We start from the raw sequence: 23,081 nt of genomic DNA on the forward strand, positions 1-23,081 counted from the left end.
CACAATACACTGTAGTATTGCCAGTAATTTCTGCTGCAAAGACATGCCCCGCTGTCACTGCATGCTTTCATTTGTGGCAAAAGAATCACTTTTTTGAAAGAAGGGCTAATAGATTTGTGTCTATCCAAGAGTATAAGAGTATATCAGGAGGGAAGATTAAATTCTTACCTCTGAAGTGGTAGAAGTAAAATGCTGTTACATTGCATTTCAATTTTGAGTGGTAATTCATTCTTATTAAAGACTTAATGGGATGCTGCCAAAGCTCAAGACAGTTGTTCGCATCCTTCTGAAGTCAGTTACGAAGCTTTGCTAATTGGAAACATGAGGAGAATGTCAATATGTATTCTTCTTGCCTATTTAGTTTGTTTAACTAATCTTTTGATGATGTAAAAGTAAACATTAGTCATACTTTTGTAGCCTCTGTGAGTTTGAATTATGATTTAAAAATTTGAAAGTAATTCATATTAGTAAACATCTTACTTGGTCTCTTTTTAAAGTTCTAGGATAACAATATTCAGTGGGTTTTCAGTGTTTTCAGTCCTGTCTGTAGCTGGATGGATTCCGTGTGTCCTGTGCAATATGAAACTCCTGATTTGTTACATACCATACTGCAGGCACTTGGCACTAAACAAATTAACAATAGACCTTGCTGTCCTAAGATAAGAGGCTAATTTTACAGGTACAGCATTTCAGAAATCACATTAGAGTTGACAGTTCAGAACTGGAGAATTAATTAATATTTAGAAATCTAGTCAAACGGGAATAGTTGTAGGCTTATTAGAAACCAGTGTCACATTGCTGTTTGAATCAAAGATTTCTAGGTCAGACTGAGTGATGTTCGTGTGAATTTTCTTATATAAACATGACTAATGACTTCTGAAAGCCCACAGTTTTATCAGTTAATCCTATATAAATGCTTATTTAACAGATATAAGATATAAGAGAGTGTTCCTGAAAGTACTTCACTCTGTTATTTACCTATTTTTAATATAATTTGACTGATGCTGTGACAGTTCAGACACTTGAAGCATGCAAATTTGCTGACATCTGAACCTGAATTTCAGTTCTTTTTGTTCTTCCACTGTGTAGATGAAGAATCTGCTCATGACCTCAATGTGGTTTTATTTCAGATACTACTTGTACTGATTAAACAATTAGGAACTTGATGGGGTTTGCAGTCTTAAATGACCTTAGCTTTATTCTGTGGAAATGAATTGGTTCAAAGTAAACTTGTGATATTTTGGGAATCCTAGATATGCAAAAGAATTTGAATTAGTTTTAAATTTTTTGTCAGAAGGGATGCATATTTCTGATATAAGGGAATTCTTCCATAAAATAGACAAAAAGAAAAACACACAGTCTTTTCTAGGCTTGAATTCTAGCAGTGTCTTTGGAAGTCTTTTGTGGTGGTTTGCCCATCTAACCTTTTGTCTGTTGTAGTATTTCATTTAGTCACCTGAACTTCTACTTAACTGATGAATAAAATCTTTAATACTTCTTTAACCAATGAATTTCACATGCTTAATTGAATTTCAATTAGAGTATCTATTAGAAGGGTTGGCTTTGTGAATGTTGCTTGTTTTAGAAGCTGTGTTCACCCAGGCTTTTCTCTACCTAAGCTTTCTGTACCAAGCTTCACATTCTCATTATCTGTAGCCTTTTTAGTTTGGCCTTTGAATGAGTGATCATGAAAGAGTTGCTGCTTTAGGGTGACATGCACTGTAGTGCTTCTTGCAGCCTGATACTTAATTTCAAGAACTAATGGACATTTTAATAGTTTAAAAGTTTTGTTATCAAATGTTTGAGATATTTTGTGCCAGGAAGGTGGAAGATGAATGCCTTAATAGCAGTCTGTTGGTGTTTTTTAATGGTTTTTATACAGTGTGGAAGGCTGAACTGAAGGTGTGCATGAGAGACCCTTTGTTGTACAAGAAATTCTCTGCAGCAGAATATGTACAAACTTTGAAACTTCATCTCCAGAGGTTCTACATTGTGTAAATTCTTACTGATTGGAAGAAGGCCACTGGTTTGATAGTGTGAACAAACAGACTGATTCCTGATGCCTGTTATTGGATGAGTCACCTGTCAATTTTACATGAAGTAGGGCAGCTGCACGTGTAGATAGCCTGTCTCAGAATGGGAATCTTGCCTTGACTGCATGTGATACACTGTAGTTGAAAATGAATAGTTTTAGAAAGGAATAACAAAAATAGCCAGAGTACTGTATCAGAGTGAAAGAAAACATTTTAAAGTTTACGCACAAAAATGAAGTCACCAAAAACTGTGAACTGTCATCTGTAGTATATGCACTGGCTGTAGAAGTGAAGAAAATATAGTAGTTAGTAGCTGAGAACTTAGTAATTTACTTCAAAACTCTGCAGGTTTAGAGAGGACCATTGTATATACATAGTAAATGAGAGGCTAAAGCTCTTGATTTTTATCTTATCCTTCTGTTTCTTTCTAGGTTTAACTATAGATCAACACATCATCTTGCCTCTCATGGCTTTTATGAATTTTTAAATTGGTTTGATGAAAGAGCATGGTATCCACTAGGAAGAATAGTAGGTGGAACTGTAAGTATTGTAATAATACATTTATTTTAAAAAAATCCATTTAATAAGTAAAAAATAATTAAAGGTGACTTTTCAGGAAGTTTTTTGAACTTTCAGTACAAATATGATGTTGATAAAAGGAGAATCTTAATAAAATGTGCTTTTAATTGTCAAATTGCTGCAGAGGGAATATCAAGATGTTTTTAATTTTTAGCTGCAGAAACGAAGTAAGTCAACATGCCTTATCTAATAGCACATTGTGACCAAGGAATACAGAACTTCCTTTCATATGAAATTCTAATAAGTAACAAGTAAGGGTATTATGGCTCCTGCAGTTCTGGTATATGAAATCAAAACAGGAAAAACATTTTTTTAAACATTTTTAAAAAATCATTACCTAAATCTCTTGAGGTACAAGTTTTAATCCAATTATGTATGCTGAGTGGACTTCATATGTGTATGGATAAAAGTTAGGATTTCACTGGGAGAAGACCATGTGAAATTAGATCAGTGTGGCACCTGTACAAAACATCAGGACTAGTTAAGATTGGTATCAATGCAAGTCACAAGACAGGAAAGGTGTACAAAACAAGGTTATCAAGTCAAAATGCAAATATCACTCATTGGAATAGCTTTAGTAACTCTAAGTAATGCAGCCACATGTTTCTTAATGTGTTAAAGTTCATTAAAGCTTTTTAATGCTAGTATATACCACTTAAAGGCATTTATAAGTTTCTTGTAGCAGTTAGATCACCATTGTTTTAGTATCTTAGAGATACTGGACACTTTTATGCAACATTTAAGTGCATGTTTTTCACACCTGTCTCATACAAAATAAAACCTCTTAAGAAAAAAAATTGAAATATATGCAGGGGAATGTTCAGTCATCTGTTAATTTAATTTAGTACAATGTCCTTCTTAGTTTTTGAAAGAAACTAAGGCAGGTGAAGTACATATTAACTTGTCTAGGATGTATTGATTTTTCTAATGTTGATAAATGTGGGAGGGTAGAATTCCTACTAAGAATATTCTAAAGTTCTCTAATATTCTATGGTGGATTCAATAGACTTGTGTAAGTCTGTGCTACCTTTCCTGGTGCACATCTTAATTCAATTTTTACAGGACTTTGTTTTACTCCTTCATATCCAAAGATGTCTACAGATACCTTGTAAAAATGTAGTATTCAATTGACTGACCATCTACTTTTCATCTTTAAAAAATTAGATCTTATTGAAGTACATTTTCTCTCCCTGTTGGCACCAAGAAGTGAAAGAATAGTGTGGTATATTTTAAAGGAAAATGGATACGACTGGGAAATTTTGCGTTTCTTCTTGATGTCTTAGGCTTTTCAGGCTTGTTTTTGCATTTCCTTAAAACCGGTAGCTGGCTTAAAATTCTGTTGCAGATTTTGGTTTCTGCTTCCATACCTTAATGACAAATTGTTTTCATTATATGATAAATGTCAAGTGAGATGGGATATTATCTGTATGCTGCTCATTCATTTATGAAGTAGATTATATGTTATTGTTAGCATTTGGATAAAATTAAAAGAGCCTAGGGTATTCAGTGTTGTTGTCAAAACATGATTAAAGTAGTACTAAAATAATTCTGTTAGCTTATGCTAATACTCAGTGCTTATATCAGCTTAAAAATTATTGTTTAATTGCAAGTTCTGTGTAAACATGCATACCATGACAGTTTTCTGTAATAACCCCGTGTTCTGGTTTGTTTTGGTTTTTATCTCCATGTAGGTATATCCAGGACTGATGGTGACAGCAGGCCTTATACATTGGATTTTAAATATGCTAAATGTGACAGTCCATATAAGAGATGTATGTGTGTTTCTAGCACCAGTTTTTAGCGGCCTTACAGCTATTTCTACTTTCCTGCTCACCAGAGAACTGTGGAACCAGGGAGCAGGGCTTTTAGCTGCCTGTTTTATCGCCATAGTTCCAGGTTACATATCCCGATCAGTAGCAGGATCTTTTGACAATGAAGGCATAGCTATTTTTGCACTGCAGTTCACATACTATTTATGGGTAAGTAATTGCTGAGTCTTTTGCTTTGGAAAGGTTTTTTGGTTCCTCCTCCAACCAAATGACTGATTTTTCTTAGAATCCATTGAATTCTTATTTTCCTCCCTCTCATCTCTCTTCCCCTTGGCTCTTGATTAGGCAAGTACTGAGAAGTCACATGATCTGAACCACTCCATAATCATGCTCTTCAGTTTGCTGTGTAAAAGCACAGTTCCACTGAAGTATGTGTGTCCTGTAGTAGTAATAAAAATGATGATGAGTCTAGAAATTTAAAGCAAACAGAGGGGTTGTTTGTTTTTCGGTTTGGAGGTGTTAGTGCTGTGTGCATCAAATGTCAGCCTCCTTATATAGCTGGTGAAAAGCTATATAGATAATATGTTAATATAGCATATTCAGAGAAGACTGTGAATATGAATATGCTTTAAATTGTCTTCTCTAAAGACTTTTGACTGTATGGACTGTCTGGGCTTTGAGTTCAGTATCCAAATTAAATGGTCAAAGCTGGCTAGAGTCAGATATTAGTGTTTCTTGTGTGCTTAAAAAACCAGTCTTATGTCTTCTCATTTGCCTGCTTGCTAAAGCAACATGTCTGCCTCTCCTTTATCTGTGTAGAATTGCATCCATAAGGTAGTTTTGCAGGAAGGAATTTAGGAAAGCTAGAGTATTTCTGGGCTGTTGAACCTACTTTGGAAATAACAAAAATAGCGTAACTATTGTTAATTCAGCACAGACACTGTAGGCTACTGTCTCTTGTGTATTCTGGAATGCCTGCACTTTTTATTTAGAGGGCTCCATATAAGTACATGGCCACTACAACTTTCTCCATAATTTTGTCAAGAGTTATCATGAGCAGATGCATATCCACAAATGTTTTAGCTTTAGAGTATTTCAAACTTTGGGATATATTTGGTAGGAATATAATGGAAGAGAACTGAATTTTTCATGACTGAGTGACTGGTGTTACTTAAATATAGTATTTCTTAATCTGGTTTTAGAATAAGCTGCAGCTGGAAAGGTGTGCTGTGTTTGATAACAATAATAGAATCAACCTGTGTTGTTACTTTAGAGTAACTGAGATATGATAGCAGTTATCTGTTCTCATGGAATTCATATTTAACTAAACTGCAGAGTGCAATAATGTTTGCATGAACTCTTGTAGAATCAAATACATTTTATAGACAACTTCCTAGCATTTTTTAATGTCTGTTCTTCATTCCTGTTCTTCCTCACCACAGTCACCCCCATCAGTTTCAGACAAATTCATATTCCTTGGGCAGTTTCTGGATCCTGCTAAACCTTTAGCAGTATCTGGATGCTCTTGTTAACCTTAAGTGAATTTTTTTGGAATAGCTATTTTGTCTGTAGTGGCAGAGTTGGGTCAGATGCCAGACAAATTAAGGCATGGATGGTCTTCACTTAGAATTATAAAGTGCTCTAACACCTCAGAGAAAGTAGCACAGAGCCATTGCAACTACATTTCTACATCAGATCATAAGGCAGAGAGTTGGATTGAATGCTTTTGCTAGAGAAATACATCTCACCTTTTGTGTGTGTGAAAGAATTGCATTTGTGTTACGATTTTATGGACATCAGTTCAGAAGCGTCAAATATAACTTGATGCAGGCTAAAGTTCTCTCAACAATTGTTTTGGGATGAAACTTTAGAGTATTGTCCAGGATTTGTCATTCATAAATACTTGGTTATTTTTCTAGGTGAAGTCTGTGAAAACTGGGTCTGTCTTTTGGACAATCTGCTGCTGTCTATCCTACTTTTACATGGTAAGGCTTTTGTATATATAATAGCTAAACTAATTGAGTAACTTACATACTTAATATGTTGACAAAGAAGAGAATAAAGCTATTTTCATCTTTTTGGAGCCAAAATATAAAATTTTTGCTTTGTATTGTTATTAAAACCTTAAATATATGACTAAACAACATAGTTTGTAAAGGTAAAGTATTTAAATCAACATGATTAAACATGATTGATTGGGGTAAAAAATGAAAATATAATAACTTTACTTAGAAATTTTCCCATGCTGTGAATAGGTGCTCTGATTCAGTTGGATTTTTATTTGGGTACAGGTAAATTAAGGTATAATTTTAATGTTTATGTGTCTGTGTGTCATTACTATAATGCAATAATAATCAGAATATTTAGAATGTGAGGACAAAGTTACCTTTTTATAATTTTGAAAGCTATTTCTATGGGTATAATTATGCCATAAAGTAAAGCTTACCACCAGAACTGATGAATGACTTCAATGTCATAATAAATGATCATAAATGCCCTTTTCATTTTTGATCTGTGAAAATGAAGGCTACTGCAGAGATTTTCCTAAGGGCTAACAGAGGGGGAAAACACTAGTAAACATGAGGAGATAAAACTAATAGAAAAATGGAGGGAATTGGTTTTCCTCCTCCTCCATCTTCTGAAATATTACACTAAGAATTCTCTTGTTTGAGTCAAACATGTGGTTTTTTTCCCCCTAACTGATAAACTTTTTGTGGCTGTATGAAAAATAAATTACCCTCAAAATAGCTAGTGCCAGGACAGTCAGGCTAATTGCTTGGTGACAGTTAAGACTGAGGTCTCAAATACTGCTTTTCTATCATCCGGTAACTAAGTTTGCAAAAGCAAGGAGCTTCTGGATTGGTTTATGTGCCTTAAAGTCAAGGTTAATTCAAAGCTTATCTGGATGCTGTCTAGTTTTCCTCTAGCTTTAATGTCCATTTGGTTTTCTGGGAGACTTTTACAGTTAATATGGGAGATAATAGCCTTCTGTTTGTCACCAAAGATACGAAGATAGCTATTTCTTGTTAAGAGTACATTTATTAATTCAATTTCTCCTCCTTTTTGCCACATTGCTTAATAGAGAGCCACTTCTTTATACACAGCATTGCTGTTTATATAGCTTTATAGTGAAAAGGTCCTGTAGCTTTGGTACATGAGTCCAGTATAATAGCTGCAAGTAAATTTTTGAATTGTAATATTTATATAGTACAGTATTTTTTTTATATTGTGCCAGTTTATTGTTAAGATTCTCTTAAGGTGCCTTCATAAACATACAAATAACAAATACAATACTTCCACAATTTTACTGCTAAAAATCACACATAAACAGATTCTTAGCATCTTGGTGTGTGGGATTGTATGTGAGAGTATGTGATCATGTGTGTACATGGTATCTGAACTTAAGAATCAATGTAATCATTACAGTCAATCCTTATATATAAATGGGGGTGATGTTATTTTCCTTTCAAGTTCTATCAGCTCATGAAAGGTTCAGATTCATCTGTAGCTTAGCTTCACATCTCAGTGAATAGATGTTAGAATTTTATTGCTTGTATCTGCATCATCCCACATATGATGGTCTTCCCTACATTGTATTTACCTTTTGGAAAGAATTTTGTGAAGTTGCCCTTCTAGATATTTTGCTTAAGTATATTTTTAGGACAAAACATAATTTTCTATTTGTTACATTGTAATAATTTGTCTTTCTCTGGTGGAGTTAGTAATTTTCAGTGTAAGTTGGAAATGAAATCAAATTTAGTTTAAGCTTTGAGGTAGTAAGAGTTCAGTCCTTGAATGGGAAGTTTGGACAACAGCTTGAAAGGTGAAGGGATATTGCATGAACTGACAAATCTTTCCTGACAACTAAACCTGCCTTATAATATATGCCTTACTCACTGTGGTGATTTGACTCATAGCCTTGCATTGGATTCAGTATAGAGAAGGGTGTTTTCTCCTTGGATTTATATTTTTAGCCTTTGTTTTACTTCATCAGCTTCTGCTTCATATGGCTTTTCATGGCAAGGAGGTAAAATAAAAGAGGCTTTACATTGAAGCAATCCTTCAGGAGTAATAGCATGTCTCCACTCTTTTTGCCAATCTGTGAGGATGCCTCAGTTTTATTTGAAAAGTTCCAAAGTACATCTTCAGTATAATTTTCAGTGCCTAGATTTGGGTTCAAATTTTGATAATTAGGGATGCAGGTCTCTGGTCCATGCAAGCTGTGACTTCCTTCATTCAAACCTTTCCCTGAATTTGACAGTGTTCTATTTGCATGTTTGAACTCTATTCTGTCTTACCTGTCTTCAGGTACATGTTTTCTCCCATTAGATAAACTTAGCTGTGTAAACATGATACTTCATCCAAGTAATTAGGCACTAGGATTATGATAATCTGAAATGAGTTACGAGAGAACTTTGATTATTTTATTCTACTTGTTTCATATTGTCTGAATTGCTTATCATAAATTTGAAATGCTGGGGTTTGTAGTATTAGTGTCAAAAGACAGTAATCTTGGCCTCATGGTTTTTTTAGAATTTGTTCTATAGAACATAGTCATTTGGGTTTCTTTTTGGATTCTAGGGCTTTAAAAATAGCTACGTGAATCTAAACCCTAAAGTACAATTAAAGTGAAAACCACATTAGCTACTGCATGCTAAAAATGAAGATCTAGGTTAGGCATGGTGCATATGGGATAAGTCTAGACTGTAATATGACAAGAGGACATGTTAAAATACAGATTGTCTAGTCAATGTGAGCCTTTCTAAATATGTTAGAAATTTAGATAGCACATTGTAATGATAGCTCATTAAATCCTCACTGAAACCGGCAATCTGTTAATAACACTGTAGTGTTTCAGTTCTAAGTACACCAGTCCTTCTCAACAGCTCTTGTTGCCACAGGTTTGCACTGTCTATAATATTGTTGTATATCATTCCACAGTGCTCAGTCCTACTTTCATGTGCTTCCACACTCTTCCCTTTGTTCATTTCCCTACACTGCAGCCTGCACTGGCTGCTCTGGGCTGCTCTGGTCCCAGAGTTGTGCTCCTGGAGGTGCACCTTGCTCCCTTTCCCTCTCTAGCTGGAGATAATGTTTCCTGTCCTCAGCAAAAAGTGCATGGTGCTAAATTTGTCAAAGAAAGTTTTGCATCCTACATGAGATTATAGAATATCCTGAGTTGGAAGGGATCCACAAAGATCATCAAAGCCCAGCTCATAGCCTGCAGATCCTACCACTGCCTTGAGTTGCAGCCTTCACCATGGGGAATGGCTTCCAGCATAACATTCTCGTTTGCCAGTATGGCCAGATTAGCTTGGAAGGAGGAGATCCAGGAAGGGTAGCCTAGGAAATCCATCAGCCCATTTCAAACACCTCTGATATGTGGGCTTTGTTGTGGTATGTTTTTTTCTTTTATAATATATATTGAGGAGGATTCTGGTGGTATTTATTAGTAGTAGTTCTGACTGCTTGTGTAGATGGGCTGTGTGTTTTCTTGTTAGACCATCAAGATGTATAAATCCACCATGGGTTGTCCTAAGAATTTGCAGATATTTTCAGGTCTAATTTCCTGTTCCATTTGTCTTAGGTCTCTGCATGGGGTGGTTATGTTTTCATCATCAACCTTATTCCACTGCATGTGTTTGTTCTGTTGCTGATGCAGAGATACAGCAGAAGAGTCTACATTGGTAAGTTCTGTTCATGGCAAAGTCATTCTCAAATACTTAAAACATGAGATACAAAATTATTGTACTGATGTGTTTTGTATCAAGTGGGTGTTAAGTAATTGCATATCAGATTGAGTTGTTTTAATTTGATTACTGATTATAGTCATTTATTTTCTACAACATGGAAATAAGGAGTTGAAGCATACTCACACTTCCAAAATTTCATATATATTGCTACTAATTAATTTTTTCGTTTCTAGTGCATGGGAAAGAAAAATGGGTGGTTTGATGTAAAAGAACCCTATTAATATCTTGTAAATATGCATTGCATCTGCGCCTTTAATAATGTTTTATATTTTTTTCTTTTCCAAGTATATAAAACAATTGGTATTCTTAAAAGTTATATAGCAGGAATTATGCAAACATCTAGATAAAGACATAAGAAATTTTGAGCAGCCATGTAAGTTTTAGATGACTGAGAAAAGGCATGCACAGTAAGAGTCTGCCCACTCCATGGGAATCCTTAAAAGTTTATTGGATTAATTGGTCAGTCTTCCTTCCAGTTTCAGGAATGTGTGAATAGGGATCCTGAGAGCCTAACGTTTTTATTGATTTGCCTGACATTTAAATACTGTGTAAACTGTTTTTACTGACACTTTACCAATAAAATCAGTTGGCCATGATGTAGGTGTGTGAATGGAATATTTAGTAAGCAATTCAGGTATTCAGAGATTTAGAAGTTAGCTGGAACACTTTTAATGTGAAGCCTTTACCATAGGTAGGTGGAGAACATAATGTGTGCTGAAGCGTAATCACAAAGCATTTCATATTTGTAAATATATTTTTATTCCTCATTTTAGTACTGCTTTATCTTTGTATTTTCAATTATTTTAATGCATTTTTGAGTCCCTGCTAGAGAAATTACTTCAAGTACATATATGTGAACCACTATATATCACAATTGCTTAATTTACTCAAGTTCAGTTTTGAGTTTTTGTTATCAAAACTATAAATATTGCTTCCATACTTCTTTGCTACTCTATGTAAGTAAGAATTGGAAATTCATTAAAATTTTAAAAAGAGAGAAAGAAGAATCTCTAACCCATCTTAGAATTGTTAGTATTAGTTAACTTCTTCATTAACTACTTTTTCCTAACTTAAGGGGAAAGTAATTTATCTTGTTTTCTGTTTAAAATTGTTTTATTGAATATTTTCATTTTCTGATTTCTATGAATTAGGCAAGAGAAAATTAGATCAACTAATTATAAAATCCTGAAGCAATATGGTAGCCAGAAACAATAAGGAATAAGTGCTCTTGCTTTTTCAGCTTTAAATTAACTAGTCTTTGAACTCATGTGGGAAAAATAGTACTGCAAGTTCATAGGAATTAAAGGGTTTGGCAGATGTTTGTTTTGCAAATAGCTGCAGTGTTTTGAGATGTTATTGCCCTTCAGCAGTGAGGGATATGTGCTGCCAAGGAGCTGTCAGAATGAAAATGTGATCAGTGCTCTCTGTTTCATTGCAACTGCTGTCTTAATTTAAGCTTTCATGGGAAGCCCTAGAGAAGTCTGTACAGCTCACATTACTATGTCATTTCTAGGTTTGTTTAACAGGATGTTTTTGTAAAACAGGTAAGAATGTTCAAGCACTTCTGAGAGGAAATTCGAGTGTGCTTCACCTCCAAACTATTCAGATAGGGAGAAGAGTTTACAAAAGCTCCTTGAAGCAGGGAGAGTGAAGATATTTGGGGAGTTCCTGTTGCAATTGCTACTGCGCCTGCAACAGTCTTACAATTCTTAAAAAACTTATCTTGTGCAGCTAAAACTTTTGAAAAGCATTGTCAGCTGACAATAGATAATAAAAGCTCTACATACTTTTTACTGTTATGGAGAATTTTGGGGGTTTTAATCTCTAGATCAGTTGTTTACATTTATTTCAAGCTAGCATGAGCCATTTTATAAAGGCTCTTTGTGTTAAGTTTAATCCAACATAACATAAATGTAGAGAACAGTATTTGTCAGAACCAAATTTTTAAAAATAGTGGTGGATTCCTGGTATATATTTCTCATAAGAGTGTTCATACACCAAGGAAAAGGTTAGTGGGACATGATTGATATATCTGGGAATGTAACTCAGAATCATGTAATGAGTAAAAATTTCCAGAATGTGAAGGGTTTGCCAATTGTAAAATATTTTAGGGCTGGAAGGGAGATGACTTTATTAGCCAGATAGCTTCTGACCCATTTGGCATCAATAGTGATGATACTACCTCCATCTGAAAGCTCAAGCTGTGCTTTTATTATTTTTTCATCTTGACAATGGCCAGTGCCTTTCATTCAGATCCTCTAGTTTAATCATTATGAGCAAGTGCTTACAATTCCAGTGTATTAACAGAGCGGTGAATAACTTCTTTAGTCAGATACAGCAACCATTGATACTATATTCTATCATTGTAGTCTCTCTTTAGTTTCTCATATGTTTAAAAAATAAATGGTTTTACAATTGGAAGGGTATAGATTTATGTTATGTTTGCACACGTCAATTTTATAATTTTTCATACAATTTTTTTAGGTTCTGTATAATTATCAGAATATTTCATAAAACACGTGAGGATCTTCCAGAATTTAAACATACAATAATTCCTTGATGTATGTCTTGTATTTTATCATTAAAACAGTGAACAGGCATATATTTATATCAACTACTTCAGTGTTCTAAAATTTCAGGTTGAGTGTTTTTTTCTGGTGATTTTAATCCATTAATTGAAAGTATGTGGCCAGTATATGATTATACTCTCCAGAGAAGCTTTTGAGTAGGTCTTTCCTTTGTTTGTGGGGTGTACTGCAAATTAAATTCTTTGTAAAATGACTTTATCCACAGTAGGTCAGAATGATTTTGTTCTGGAGTTGATCAAAGTTATAACCATAAGAACAGCATGCAAGAATCAAAATTAACTTCTTGTTTTTGCAAAGACTGTGCTAACTGTAGAATATAAAGGAATATTAAAAGTTTGTGATGATATATTGTCCTGATCTTTCTAACTTCCTAGAAAAATTGTCATATTGTGTAAATTTTCTTTTTTTAAATCTTTTCAGTACCAGGCACTATGTACCTTTTTGAAAGAAGTGGGAGTAAGGGATTGGGATGGGGTGGGCAGTGCACATAGCAAGTATAGCAGTTGCAGGACTGGGCTTAAAAATGGTGATTTACAGTGGTCTAACAAATGTGAAATGTAGTGATTTATGCCAACCATTGAACTTCCACAGGATGGCAGTGTTGTAACAGTTGCATGGTACAGTAAATGATTTATGTTGTAGTGAATTCTTCAAAAATTGAGCTTCCTACAGGAAAAACACATTTCAGTGACTTAAGAGGGCATAGGTGAGTAGCTAGGCCAAGCTGTGCAATACAGGTGCTTGAAAGAATAAACCATCCCTTCTGGCTGGTTTGGAACTCAGACAGTGCCCTGGGAGCATAATCCCTCAGTGAGACCACATAGGTGCTATGGAACTGACACCACTGCTCAGTGATGCACTCCTCAGAACTGACCTCATGGAGTTACTAAAGGGAGAGAACAGGATACATGAGAACAGGATCTCTTGGTAAGATCCAGGTTATCTACAGCCAGATAGTGGTTTAGGATTTGTAGGAGTTTAAAAATATGACAGGTGGATTTTTGCTGTTTTCCACTGAAGGAATGGAACTTCATTTGGACTTTAGGCTGGCTGGTTACTTCAAATGTAATCAGGCTCATGGCTTTTCAGATTTGGTATTCTCATCTTCCCCTTCCATCTCTTCTTCACCTTGTAATATTGAGGACCAAAACCCCTTTCAAAATAAAGTATATGAATGTTAATGCATGTACAATAAGAATTCATATTAATTAATAATAGTAATTAATTATGCTCTTGGCCTCTGTTTTCTGGGGGATTATAAATCCCCAGGGTTGATACAGATCTATCAATACATATGCTTACTATTAATTTTTAATTCTATTGTTGTTCAATTTCTTGCCTTCCCTTTGCTCTTGTGTTAAATAAAGAACAATGGTGCCCGTTTGCATTTTCTAAAGAAGTAGTGGACTCTTAAATGTTTTGCTTTTTTGAGGTCTGGTCCCTTTAATTTCTCCTCATATAGAAAGCTTCCTATGTCACTTGTTATTTGAGAGCTCTTTCTACATCCATGACTCTCAAAACCAAGATGGGAAACAAAAACTTTTTACAAGCTGAAGAATCTTAGGTTCATGGCTTATTTTCCTAGGAGAAGGCAAAACAGTGCAATTTGAAAGAGCAGTATGCTGCTACATCCACCAAAATGGGTTGCAATGGACAGCTTTATTCTAGTCAGTGAAGAAAAAAGTAATTCACATGGCTGAAATATTTAGCATACTACAGTTCTGTTTTGCTGTCAGTGGAGTTAGGGGAGAAGGTGGACTCCTCTCTGACGATGGAGCCAATGCTTTTTCAAACGTGTATTAATTCTGTTCCCATCTTTCTCTTCCCCTCTTCTCACATTTTTCTCTCCTAGCATATAGCACTTTCTACATTGTGGGGTTAATATTATCGATGCAGATACCTTTTGTGGGATTTCAGCCAATTAGAACAAGTGAACACATGGCAGCTGCAGGTAAGAAAATGAAGCTTCTGCATCCAACAGCCTCCTCAGCACAGGAAAACCTCAAACACTTGCAGCTTTTTTTCCTTGTTTTAGAAAAAACACCAGCTAACTAAACAAATTGTTAAAGAAAGAGGTACAATTTAGTGTCTTCTGGGAAGTTTTCTTTCCAATTGACACAATATCCTCTTTTTGTGTGAGCTAATGGAGATAAAATGCTTCCATAAGACTGGATCAATTAGTATTCTGACAAGCACTTACTTTACACATTGATAATCTCTGCTGGTTTGCAATACAACGTTGCCTTCACACGTTGTACAATTGAAATATTCCAGTGTACAATAGAAACATTGGTAACACAGTTTTTACTGAGCCATTTGGTTTTAGAGTTGATAATCTTCTGTAATTTTTCAACGCAGGCTAAATATAAATGACATAAATTACTAATTAGGAAGGTGATTTTTAAAATAACCATTTTCAATCTTGTTTGGAGTTTTTTTGATTTCTTTAAGTTGATTTTTCCATAATTGTTGGCAGTCAGACATCTTGATTTCTTGACAGCAATAACCTTTGCTAACAGTGAGTTTAACTGCATGCACTGTTTGTGTGATAGAGTCCAGTTTGTTAGATTCCCCAAGGGGCTTTTTTTACATTTAGTCACTTACCAGAATGTATTTGGGACAGTAATGGGACCATCATTAAAATTTAACACAAAAATACTTTCAAAATGAAGACTTGCAACAATCTGAATATAATGGAAAAAGAAAAAAATTACCTAGCCATATTCAGATTCTGAAGATTTTTTGCATTTATTTAGTGAATAGAATTTTTGTCTTTCTCTATGAGCTCAGACCTAGTGAATTTCATTGTGTACCTTGAATTCTTTGTTAATTTGAAGAAAGATGATACACTTCTGTTTTATTTTATTCCTCTGACAGCCAGCATTGAATTTTCACTTTTGAAAGGATTCATCAGTGGATTGATCTAACTATATACCATGAAATGAATAATAACTGAAATACCATGTCCAAGTTCTGGGTTTAATGTTAAACTCTGAATAGCCTTTTTGAGTGTGTCGGGTGCTTCACCATTGAATTCTGGTGTTTCAACATTAACTTTATATAATTCAGTTGACTTAATACTTACTTGGTTTGGTTTTTTCTTTCATTAATTCCTCCCGTTATTCTGTATTAGCATTGTGTGTTGCCTGAAGTCTGTCTCCTAATTTTTCACCACATCTAGCTAGATATGTTAACCTGTATTCTCATCAATCAATGCAATCTGCTTTTCAGAGGATTCTCTCCTTTAGAATATTTTATCTCATTGGAAGTTTCTGGTTTTCCAAGTGTCATGCCTGCTAAGTATTAAAGGTTATTTGTTGATGTTATACTAGTTTCTAGATGTTAGGGTGTACCCTATGTTTATTTTTCCAATTCAAATTTTGGCAAATATGTTGGTTGCTTTAACAGATGTACTGCTTTTGAGCATTTAAACGAGAACTTTCCTCTTTCCGCAGGTGTTTTTGCACTGCTGCAGGCTTATGCATTTTTGCAGTATCTGAGAGACAGATTAACAAAGCAAGAATTTCAGACATTGTTCTTCTTGGGTGTCTCACTAGCTGCTGGTACTGTATTCCTGAGTGTCATCTATTTGACATACACAGGTAAATAAATGTGAAACTCATTTACCTTCACAGCTTGTAAGCCAGATGATCGACATTTAGTTTATCCTAAAGTAGTTGTTTCAACATTTTGGACTATTTAGTAGCAGTTTTATTTTTGTTACTTATGATATCATAGTTCCAAAAGAATTTTTAGCATCTCTGTTTGTTTCAAAGTCTTCTAAAACATGGTCGTTTGATTTGCTTTTCCATGCATAAGTTAGCAAAGTTTTCAGACTGGCATATCAAAACAAAAATTGGCTTCTAATCTCAGCATGCAGCCAAATATGTATTCAGTTGCAGTTCTTGGGAAGTGTTCATTTCATCTTCTGAAATTCACTGATCAGTATCCCTGCTTCATCAGCTGGAACAGGCCTTGTTCCCCCAGCTTCTGACAGGTTGTGTGATCTGGGCTCCTGCCCACCTCACAGTGCTCTGACCTCTCTAGATTTTCTTAATACTCCTCTTGCACAAGAGGGTGCCCACATCTGGACCCTTCATCCCAGCATGTGGAAGAAAGAGTTTCAGGTTTTGGACTGAAATCCTGCCTGCCACAAGGCATGTCAGCCACTCTTTTCAATTTAGCACAGTTCCTTTTGGCCTCTGGGATATTTTTACTTTCTGTGAGCCAGTGGTTGGACCCCAGTCCACTGTGTACTACCTTGAGCTTGTCAGGACAGCCAGTTTTCAACCAGTCAAATAGTCTGTTTGTCCTGTCAATTCTTCTTCAGCTATTAATGAGCAATGAAGAAAACATTTATCAATGTGTTTCAGGAGGCTGTTCCATGGTTTTTCAGCAGCTCAGGTTACTGCCCTGTAGGTTCCCACATACAGCTTCCTGCCCTGCCTAGAGGTGCAGCAGTAGCCAGTTCCCAGGCACCAGGCCCCCTCATCACCCAGGTGAAGGGAGATGCTGGGTAGCTCTCATGCCAACTCTTCCAGCACCCTCAGGTGAAGGCTGTCTGCATCCAGAGAAGATCATAACCAGTAGTGTCCTGTGTACTGACAGCTCCTTCTTCATGTGCACATAGTGGATAGGCAGCAATCTTTTCATCTGGAGACTGAAGGGAAAAAATATGTCTTGTATTAGAAAGTTAACCACAATATTTAAATGTCTAAATTAGATACTGAAGTAACCCTTCAGTCAGATTATACTCATTCTGAATATAAGATACAGGAAGACGTACTGAGTCACACACAAAAACTTGGATAATAATGAAAGGATTTAATCTTCTCTTATTTCTCCTTGTCTGTATCTGTCTTCAGGAGGAGCTGAAACAATTGCAAAGAAAGCAGAAATAAAAATTTAAGAATCATCTTAAAACTTTTAATAATAATTTTTATCTTTCATCTAATAATTGTACTGTTTCTTTTTATCTTATCATATTCAACTTACCTAAAAGCCTTGTTTTATCAAATAATACGTAAAGCTTATCAGCATGTCTAATAGCAGCTTTTATATTCCATGCTACAAGTAGATTCACCAGGAGAGAAATAAAAGGAAGCCAGCATTTCATTCAGTGTTTGTGTTTCAGCTATAGAGTGCTCCCAGTTTCCTGCTCTGACATTTCAGAAAAATGAAATACTTTCTTATCAATTATGTTTTCTTTTTCTCATACTCCTTCACAGAGTATAGTTTGCTATCTGTCATATTATTTGAGAAATGTTTAGTATTGCATTGCTTTGACTTTTGGAAGTGTGCGTGTCTTGATACTCAGATTGTACTTAACAAGTACAATGTGATCCTGTAATTGTGTTCTAAAACCAGCTTGCTTCATGGTTGGTGGATTTTATAGCCTGCCTAATGCAGTAGGTATGGTTCACATATATTACAAGTTCAATGAAAATTTCTTTGGGTTTGTGTTATAACTTGAGGGAGTAGAAAAATTATTTCATTTAAAAACCTAGGCAGCAAAAAGGTTTTTCTTCCTCCTTTTTCAGGTTATATTGCTCCTTGGAGTGGCAGATTTTATTCATTGTGGGACACTGGGTAAGTAAGCATATAAGATTTAGATATTGGTAGCATTTTACTGAAAACTAATAATCATTTCCTCTCCTCATCCCCAAATCCATTTAGTATTTCAGTCAAGGAGAATCAACAGCATTCAGCAGGGGCAAGGGAGGGGGAAAGGAGTGGTGATTGGCACACCTGGGGAAGGAACCGGGATAACTGAGCCAGGCTATGACATCACACCACAAAAAGTTATCTAAAGAAAGTATTTATAGTTGCTATTTCATGGTCTTTACAACCACTTCACTAATTTGTCTCTGAAAATTCTTGTTTCTTTGCAAATCTTTGAATATGTAATATGTTTTTTCTATATGAAACTGTAGTATGTATGTCAGCATGAAATAACTGCAAGCTGTGCCAACACTTGAGTACACATTTAAAAATTACTAAGAGCCTTAGACTATTTTCATTGTGCAATATTGCACGAAATCACCAAAATGTTGCACATAGGATCTTGAATGTTGCCTCTATATTACATTACTACATCTGTTTTTTATATACAGATGTCCACTCTGAACAATTGTTTTATTAATGTGTGTTTTCACAGGTAAAAATCTTGTTAATCTTTTGTTTTAGTTAACCTTTGAAAATCCTATGTTGGATTCTTTAGTCAGCCCAGAGAAAAGGAATAAAACTGAATTTCACTTTAAAATATTTATCTGAGAAAATGGAGAGTATTTTTCTCAGATAAATATTTTAAAGTGAAATTCAGTTGCTAGATATTTTTAAGATTTAAAGCAAGGATAGAACAACTTCAAACTTTGTGCAGTTCAGACTTTTTTCCAGGCTCCAAAATCCAGCTCATACGGGATTCTGTCCCAGCTCCATGATAAATGTGGTCGAACAAATGTTAGTAAAGAAGCCTCAGATTTACTTGAGGAATATATAGATTTTGTTCTTTGCCTGTCTATATATATGTATACACATATATATAAATACATGTATATTCAGAGCATTAAACTTTTGAGGGCTTGTCTACATTAGAAAAACATAGTGTGTTAAAACACACAATACAGTTTTGAATGAGAGCTAGATCTCAGTGAAGAAAAGGACATATGTTAGATACCTCACCATTCAGTCATGGTAGCACCCTAGATCAGGTCCATATGTATAGTTGTCTGTAATATAGAACACAGTTTTGTCCTTGTCTGCACTGAGTGTTTGACATGTTATTTAGATGACATGTGTTTCCAAGTAGACAAGGCCTGTTTTCTTCAGTATCTGAAAGAATATGGGTGCATCAGTAATTGATCTGGTATTTAATACTCTAACTTTCTTTACTAAGAAAATGAAGATATTCTGTGTAGAGGTTTTGAAATACAATGTTGAAAATTTAGGAGATTTACTGGCATTGATGATTCAAAAATTTAAAAAAAAAAGGTGCTTCCATAGCTGTGTGTTTCTATTTTGGTGAATATGGCTTCATATTTAGCCATGAACAAATGAAACATCTATAATTCTAATTGTCTTAATAAGAATGGAAATAATAGTTGTTTTAAATAACTATACACTAAATGCTTCCTAGATCCAGTAAGGCCTGGGGATTTCTTTGGTATAAGAGTTTCATCAGATTTCTGCTGATTAGGGCACTTGCCATTTAAAATTGAAATGCTTCCTTTGAGATGAATTTCAGAATTCCTAATGTTTACAGGTTTTAATAATTTTATCTTTTCAAAATAATTTGAACTGAATTTTTTTTAAAAAAGGTATGCGAAAATTCACATCCCGATCATTGCCTCTGTGTCTGAGCATCAGCCTACAACATGGGTTTCCTTCTTTTTTGATCTGCATATTCTCGTGTGTACTTTCCCAGCAGGGCTGTGGTTCTGTATCAAAAACATCAATGATGAAAGAGTCTTTGGTAAGAGAAAATATTTTTAAATTATTTTGAAAAAGTTTGCCTTCAACTTCATTTTACTTTGGTTTTGTTTGCTCAAAGCTGATACGTGGCTTGTTCTAAAATATGGTTTAAAAGTGATGTGTTTAAAGCTGATTATTAAGAGTTGCCTGCACCCAGCAGTCTTTAAAGCAGTTTATAAAAGTGCAGAGGTTGCTGAAATGGTGATGGAGTGTAGTCCCAGGAGGTGGGATGCAGTCATTTGTTGTGTTCAGTTCTGCAGCTGGAGTTGCACATTCTGGTGGGATGCAGTTCCACAGTACAGGTTAGCCAGGAGAACAATGTGCAAAGGCAGGGTCCCTACTTTGGACGTCTGGCACTCACCCCATCACAAATTATTCAAAATGCCCTTGCTTTCCAGGTTTTCTGCTATTTTGGGGAACAGAATCTCTTGCTTTGGAAGAAGTGCTAGATAAGGCACAAGCCAAAATAGAAGTGTGGGGTCTCCCTATGTCAGTGACAACCTTTTTTTTTTTTTTAATGCAAAACTGTGTTGTGAAAGCCAGCTTCTGATTTTGAGTGAGGCTTGTAAGCATTTGTAACCCTTATGGAGGAGTGAAGATCAGTCAGATCTTGGACTTTTACAGGGAGAGGAGGCTCCAGGCTAATATAGCTGCTTCTTAGGCAACCTAAGAGATGGGTGGGCAGTATGAATGTTTACAATGAATGTTTGTCAGCTTGCTTTCAGCCTCCTACTGAAGGCTGCACCTTCCATTTAACCCAGCTTAAAGAGACCTATGAGTGAGGATGGAGAGCCATACTGTCTCATCACAATGTAGAAAATATTTACATGATGTAATCTTATAAATCAGTGTCCCTTGATCTCTGTGGCAAATCTTTCACAAGAGGGTATTGTTAAACTGTAGCAGATGAGTCTACCACAAGGAAATCACTATTGGATATTCCCAATCAGTGTATGCAGGATTGTTTGTTTTTTTTTCTTTCTACTAAATGTGTTCTTAATGTTTTGTAGTATTCTGAAAATCTTGGTTTATATTTTGTGGAAGACAAAGTGGAGGTAATACTGCTCAGGAATACTTACTTCAGAATAGGGCTCACAATATCATGTTATTCATCTGTATAGAATTATAATGTAGACAAGCCCCCAATTTGTCCACAGATGCCTCTAACTTAAATCAAAATTTAATATTTACACGAATTGTAACACTTCCTTTTGCTTTTTCAGTTCTAATAACTTGTTTGGTCTAGAGCTGTTTGATTTTTTAATCAAATGAAATTACCTATTATTCCAGTAGCATTGTTGGTGTATAATATTAAATTTCACTAATAATGTATCTTCTGACACATTACTAATGAATATTGAAAATGGGGTTGTGTTATTGTTAATAGTTGTGGAGATGAATCTCAGGAAGGGTTTGAGGCTTCAAAGGGATAAACGTTAATTCAGCCGTATGTCTGTACATTAAAAAGCAATGAAATGCAAGATGCACACTCAAGCCTTTATACACACAGATGCTCAACCCACTTCCAGAAGCAGTTTTATGGAGAGCATGTACGTGTGCAGTCAGAGAGAGTGTTATTTTCCAAGTGTCACCATTAGCTGTGTTTCCTTGCAGTTGCTCTGTATGCAATCAGCGCTGTTTACTTTGCTGGGGTGATGGTCCGCCTCATGCTCACTTTGACTCCAGTGGTCTGTATGCTGTCAGCAATTGCCTTCTCCAATGTCTTTGAGCGTTATTTGGGTGATGATATGAAGAGGGAAAATCCACCAGTAGAAGACAGCAGTGATGAGGATGACAAAAGGAACCCTGGCAACCTGTATGATAAGGTGAGGGGAGGAAGCAAGAGTTAGAAAATTTAGGTTCCTGTGTCAAGGATGATAGAAGTTGCCATAACAGGTACATTTGTGTTTGTTTAGGCAGGCAAAGTGAGGAAACATGTGTCTGAGCAGGAAAAAACAGAAGAAGGGCTGGGCCCCAATATCAAAAACATTGTGACAATGCTGATGCTGATGTTGTTGATGATGTTTGCTGTTCACTGTACCTGGGTAACCAGCAATGCATACTCCAGCCCCAGCGTGGTTCTCGCCTCCTATAACCATGATGGGTAAGTAAGGTCTACAGTCTGAAGTGATTAAAGCCTTTTTTACTGCCATTGCATTAGCAGTTGGGTTTGCCTTCTTTAAATCACTCCTTATTACAGAAAGGAATTGTGACCAGAATAATAAATTATTCATATTCTAGTTTTCAAAAAGATACAACTTTTTCTGAAATATTTAATGAAATATATAAAAATAATCCTACCCAAAGCCAATAAAAATGATGGTTAAAAAAGCCTTGGAGTGAACTGGGAAAACTTGTTTAAGAGTATATATTTGACTGGAAATGCATTTACTCATGTCTTCAAAAGCAATCATGTCTTCAAAGCAGTTCAGCTTCTGGACATTCAGCTGTCAGAGTTCAAACTTATGAGTGCTGGTGACAAAATCCCTCAAAGGGAGCTGAACTCATAAGAAAACCCTTATTTGTGAACCCAGACTTACCATGGTGCAGTTAATTTGTTGGTAGTATCTGTACAGATGCAAATCAAAGGAACTGTTTTGCAGCACTCGGAATATCCTGGATGACTTCAGAGAAGCCTATTACTGGCTCAGGCAGAACACGGACGAGCATGCCAGAGTGATGTCATGGTGGGACTATGGCTATCAGATAGCAGGAATGGCCAACAGGACAACCCTGGTTGATAACAACACTTGGAACAACAGCCACATCGCCTTGGTAAGGGTGGCAGTTTTCTAGGGAGCAAAAACACCAAAATGTTTACACTGCAGTCCAGTATGAAATTGCAGATGTCTCTTAGGGTGACTGATATTAAGGAGAAATTGCATAGAG

The 23,081-nt window shown here is 35.5% G+C and overlaps 1 protein-coding gene across 1 annotated transcript in view; it reads left to right on the forward strand.

Moving 5' to 3' along the window:
- Nucleotides 1-23,081, forward strand: part of STT3B (STT3 oligosaccharyltransferase complex catalytic subunit B) — a 51,566-nt gene that overhangs the window by 20,140 nt on the left and 8,345 nt on the right. The window contains exons 2-12 of the mRNA XM_054644138.2: nucleotides 2,465-2,573; nucleotides 4,304-4,591; nucleotides 6,301-6,366; nucleotides 9,969-10,068; nucleotides 14,575-14,673; nucleotides 16,178-16,324; nucleotides 18,263-18,311; nucleotides 20,039-20,193; nucleotides 21,807-22,018; nucleotides 22,109-22,296; nucleotides 22,796-22,967. Of these exons, the coding sequence (XP_054500113.2) occupies nucleotides 2,465-2,573; nucleotides 4,304-4,591; nucleotides 6,301-6,366; nucleotides 9,969-10,068; nucleotides 14,575-14,673; nucleotides 16,178-16,324; nucleotides 18,263-18,311; nucleotides 20,039-20,193; nucleotides 21,807-22,018; nucleotides 22,109-22,296; nucleotides 22,796-22,967 (1,585 nt within the window). The remainder of the gene's footprint in view (nucleotides 1-2,464; nucleotides 2,574-4,303; nucleotides 4,592-6,300; nucleotides 6,367-9,968; nucleotides 10,069-14,574; nucleotides 14,674-16,177; nucleotides 16,325-18,262; nucleotides 18,312-20,038; nucleotides 20,194-21,806; nucleotides 22,019-22,108; nucleotides 22,297-22,795; nucleotides 22,968-23,081) is intronic.

This window comes from Agelaius phoeniceus, chromosome 1 (genome assembly GCF_051311805.1).
Source record: "Agelaius phoeniceus isolate bAgePho1 chromosome 1, bAgePho1.hap1, whole genome shotgun sequence".
Lineage (NCBI taxonomy): Eukaryota > Metazoa > Chordata > Aves > Passeriformes > Icteridae > Agelaius > Agelaius phoeniceus.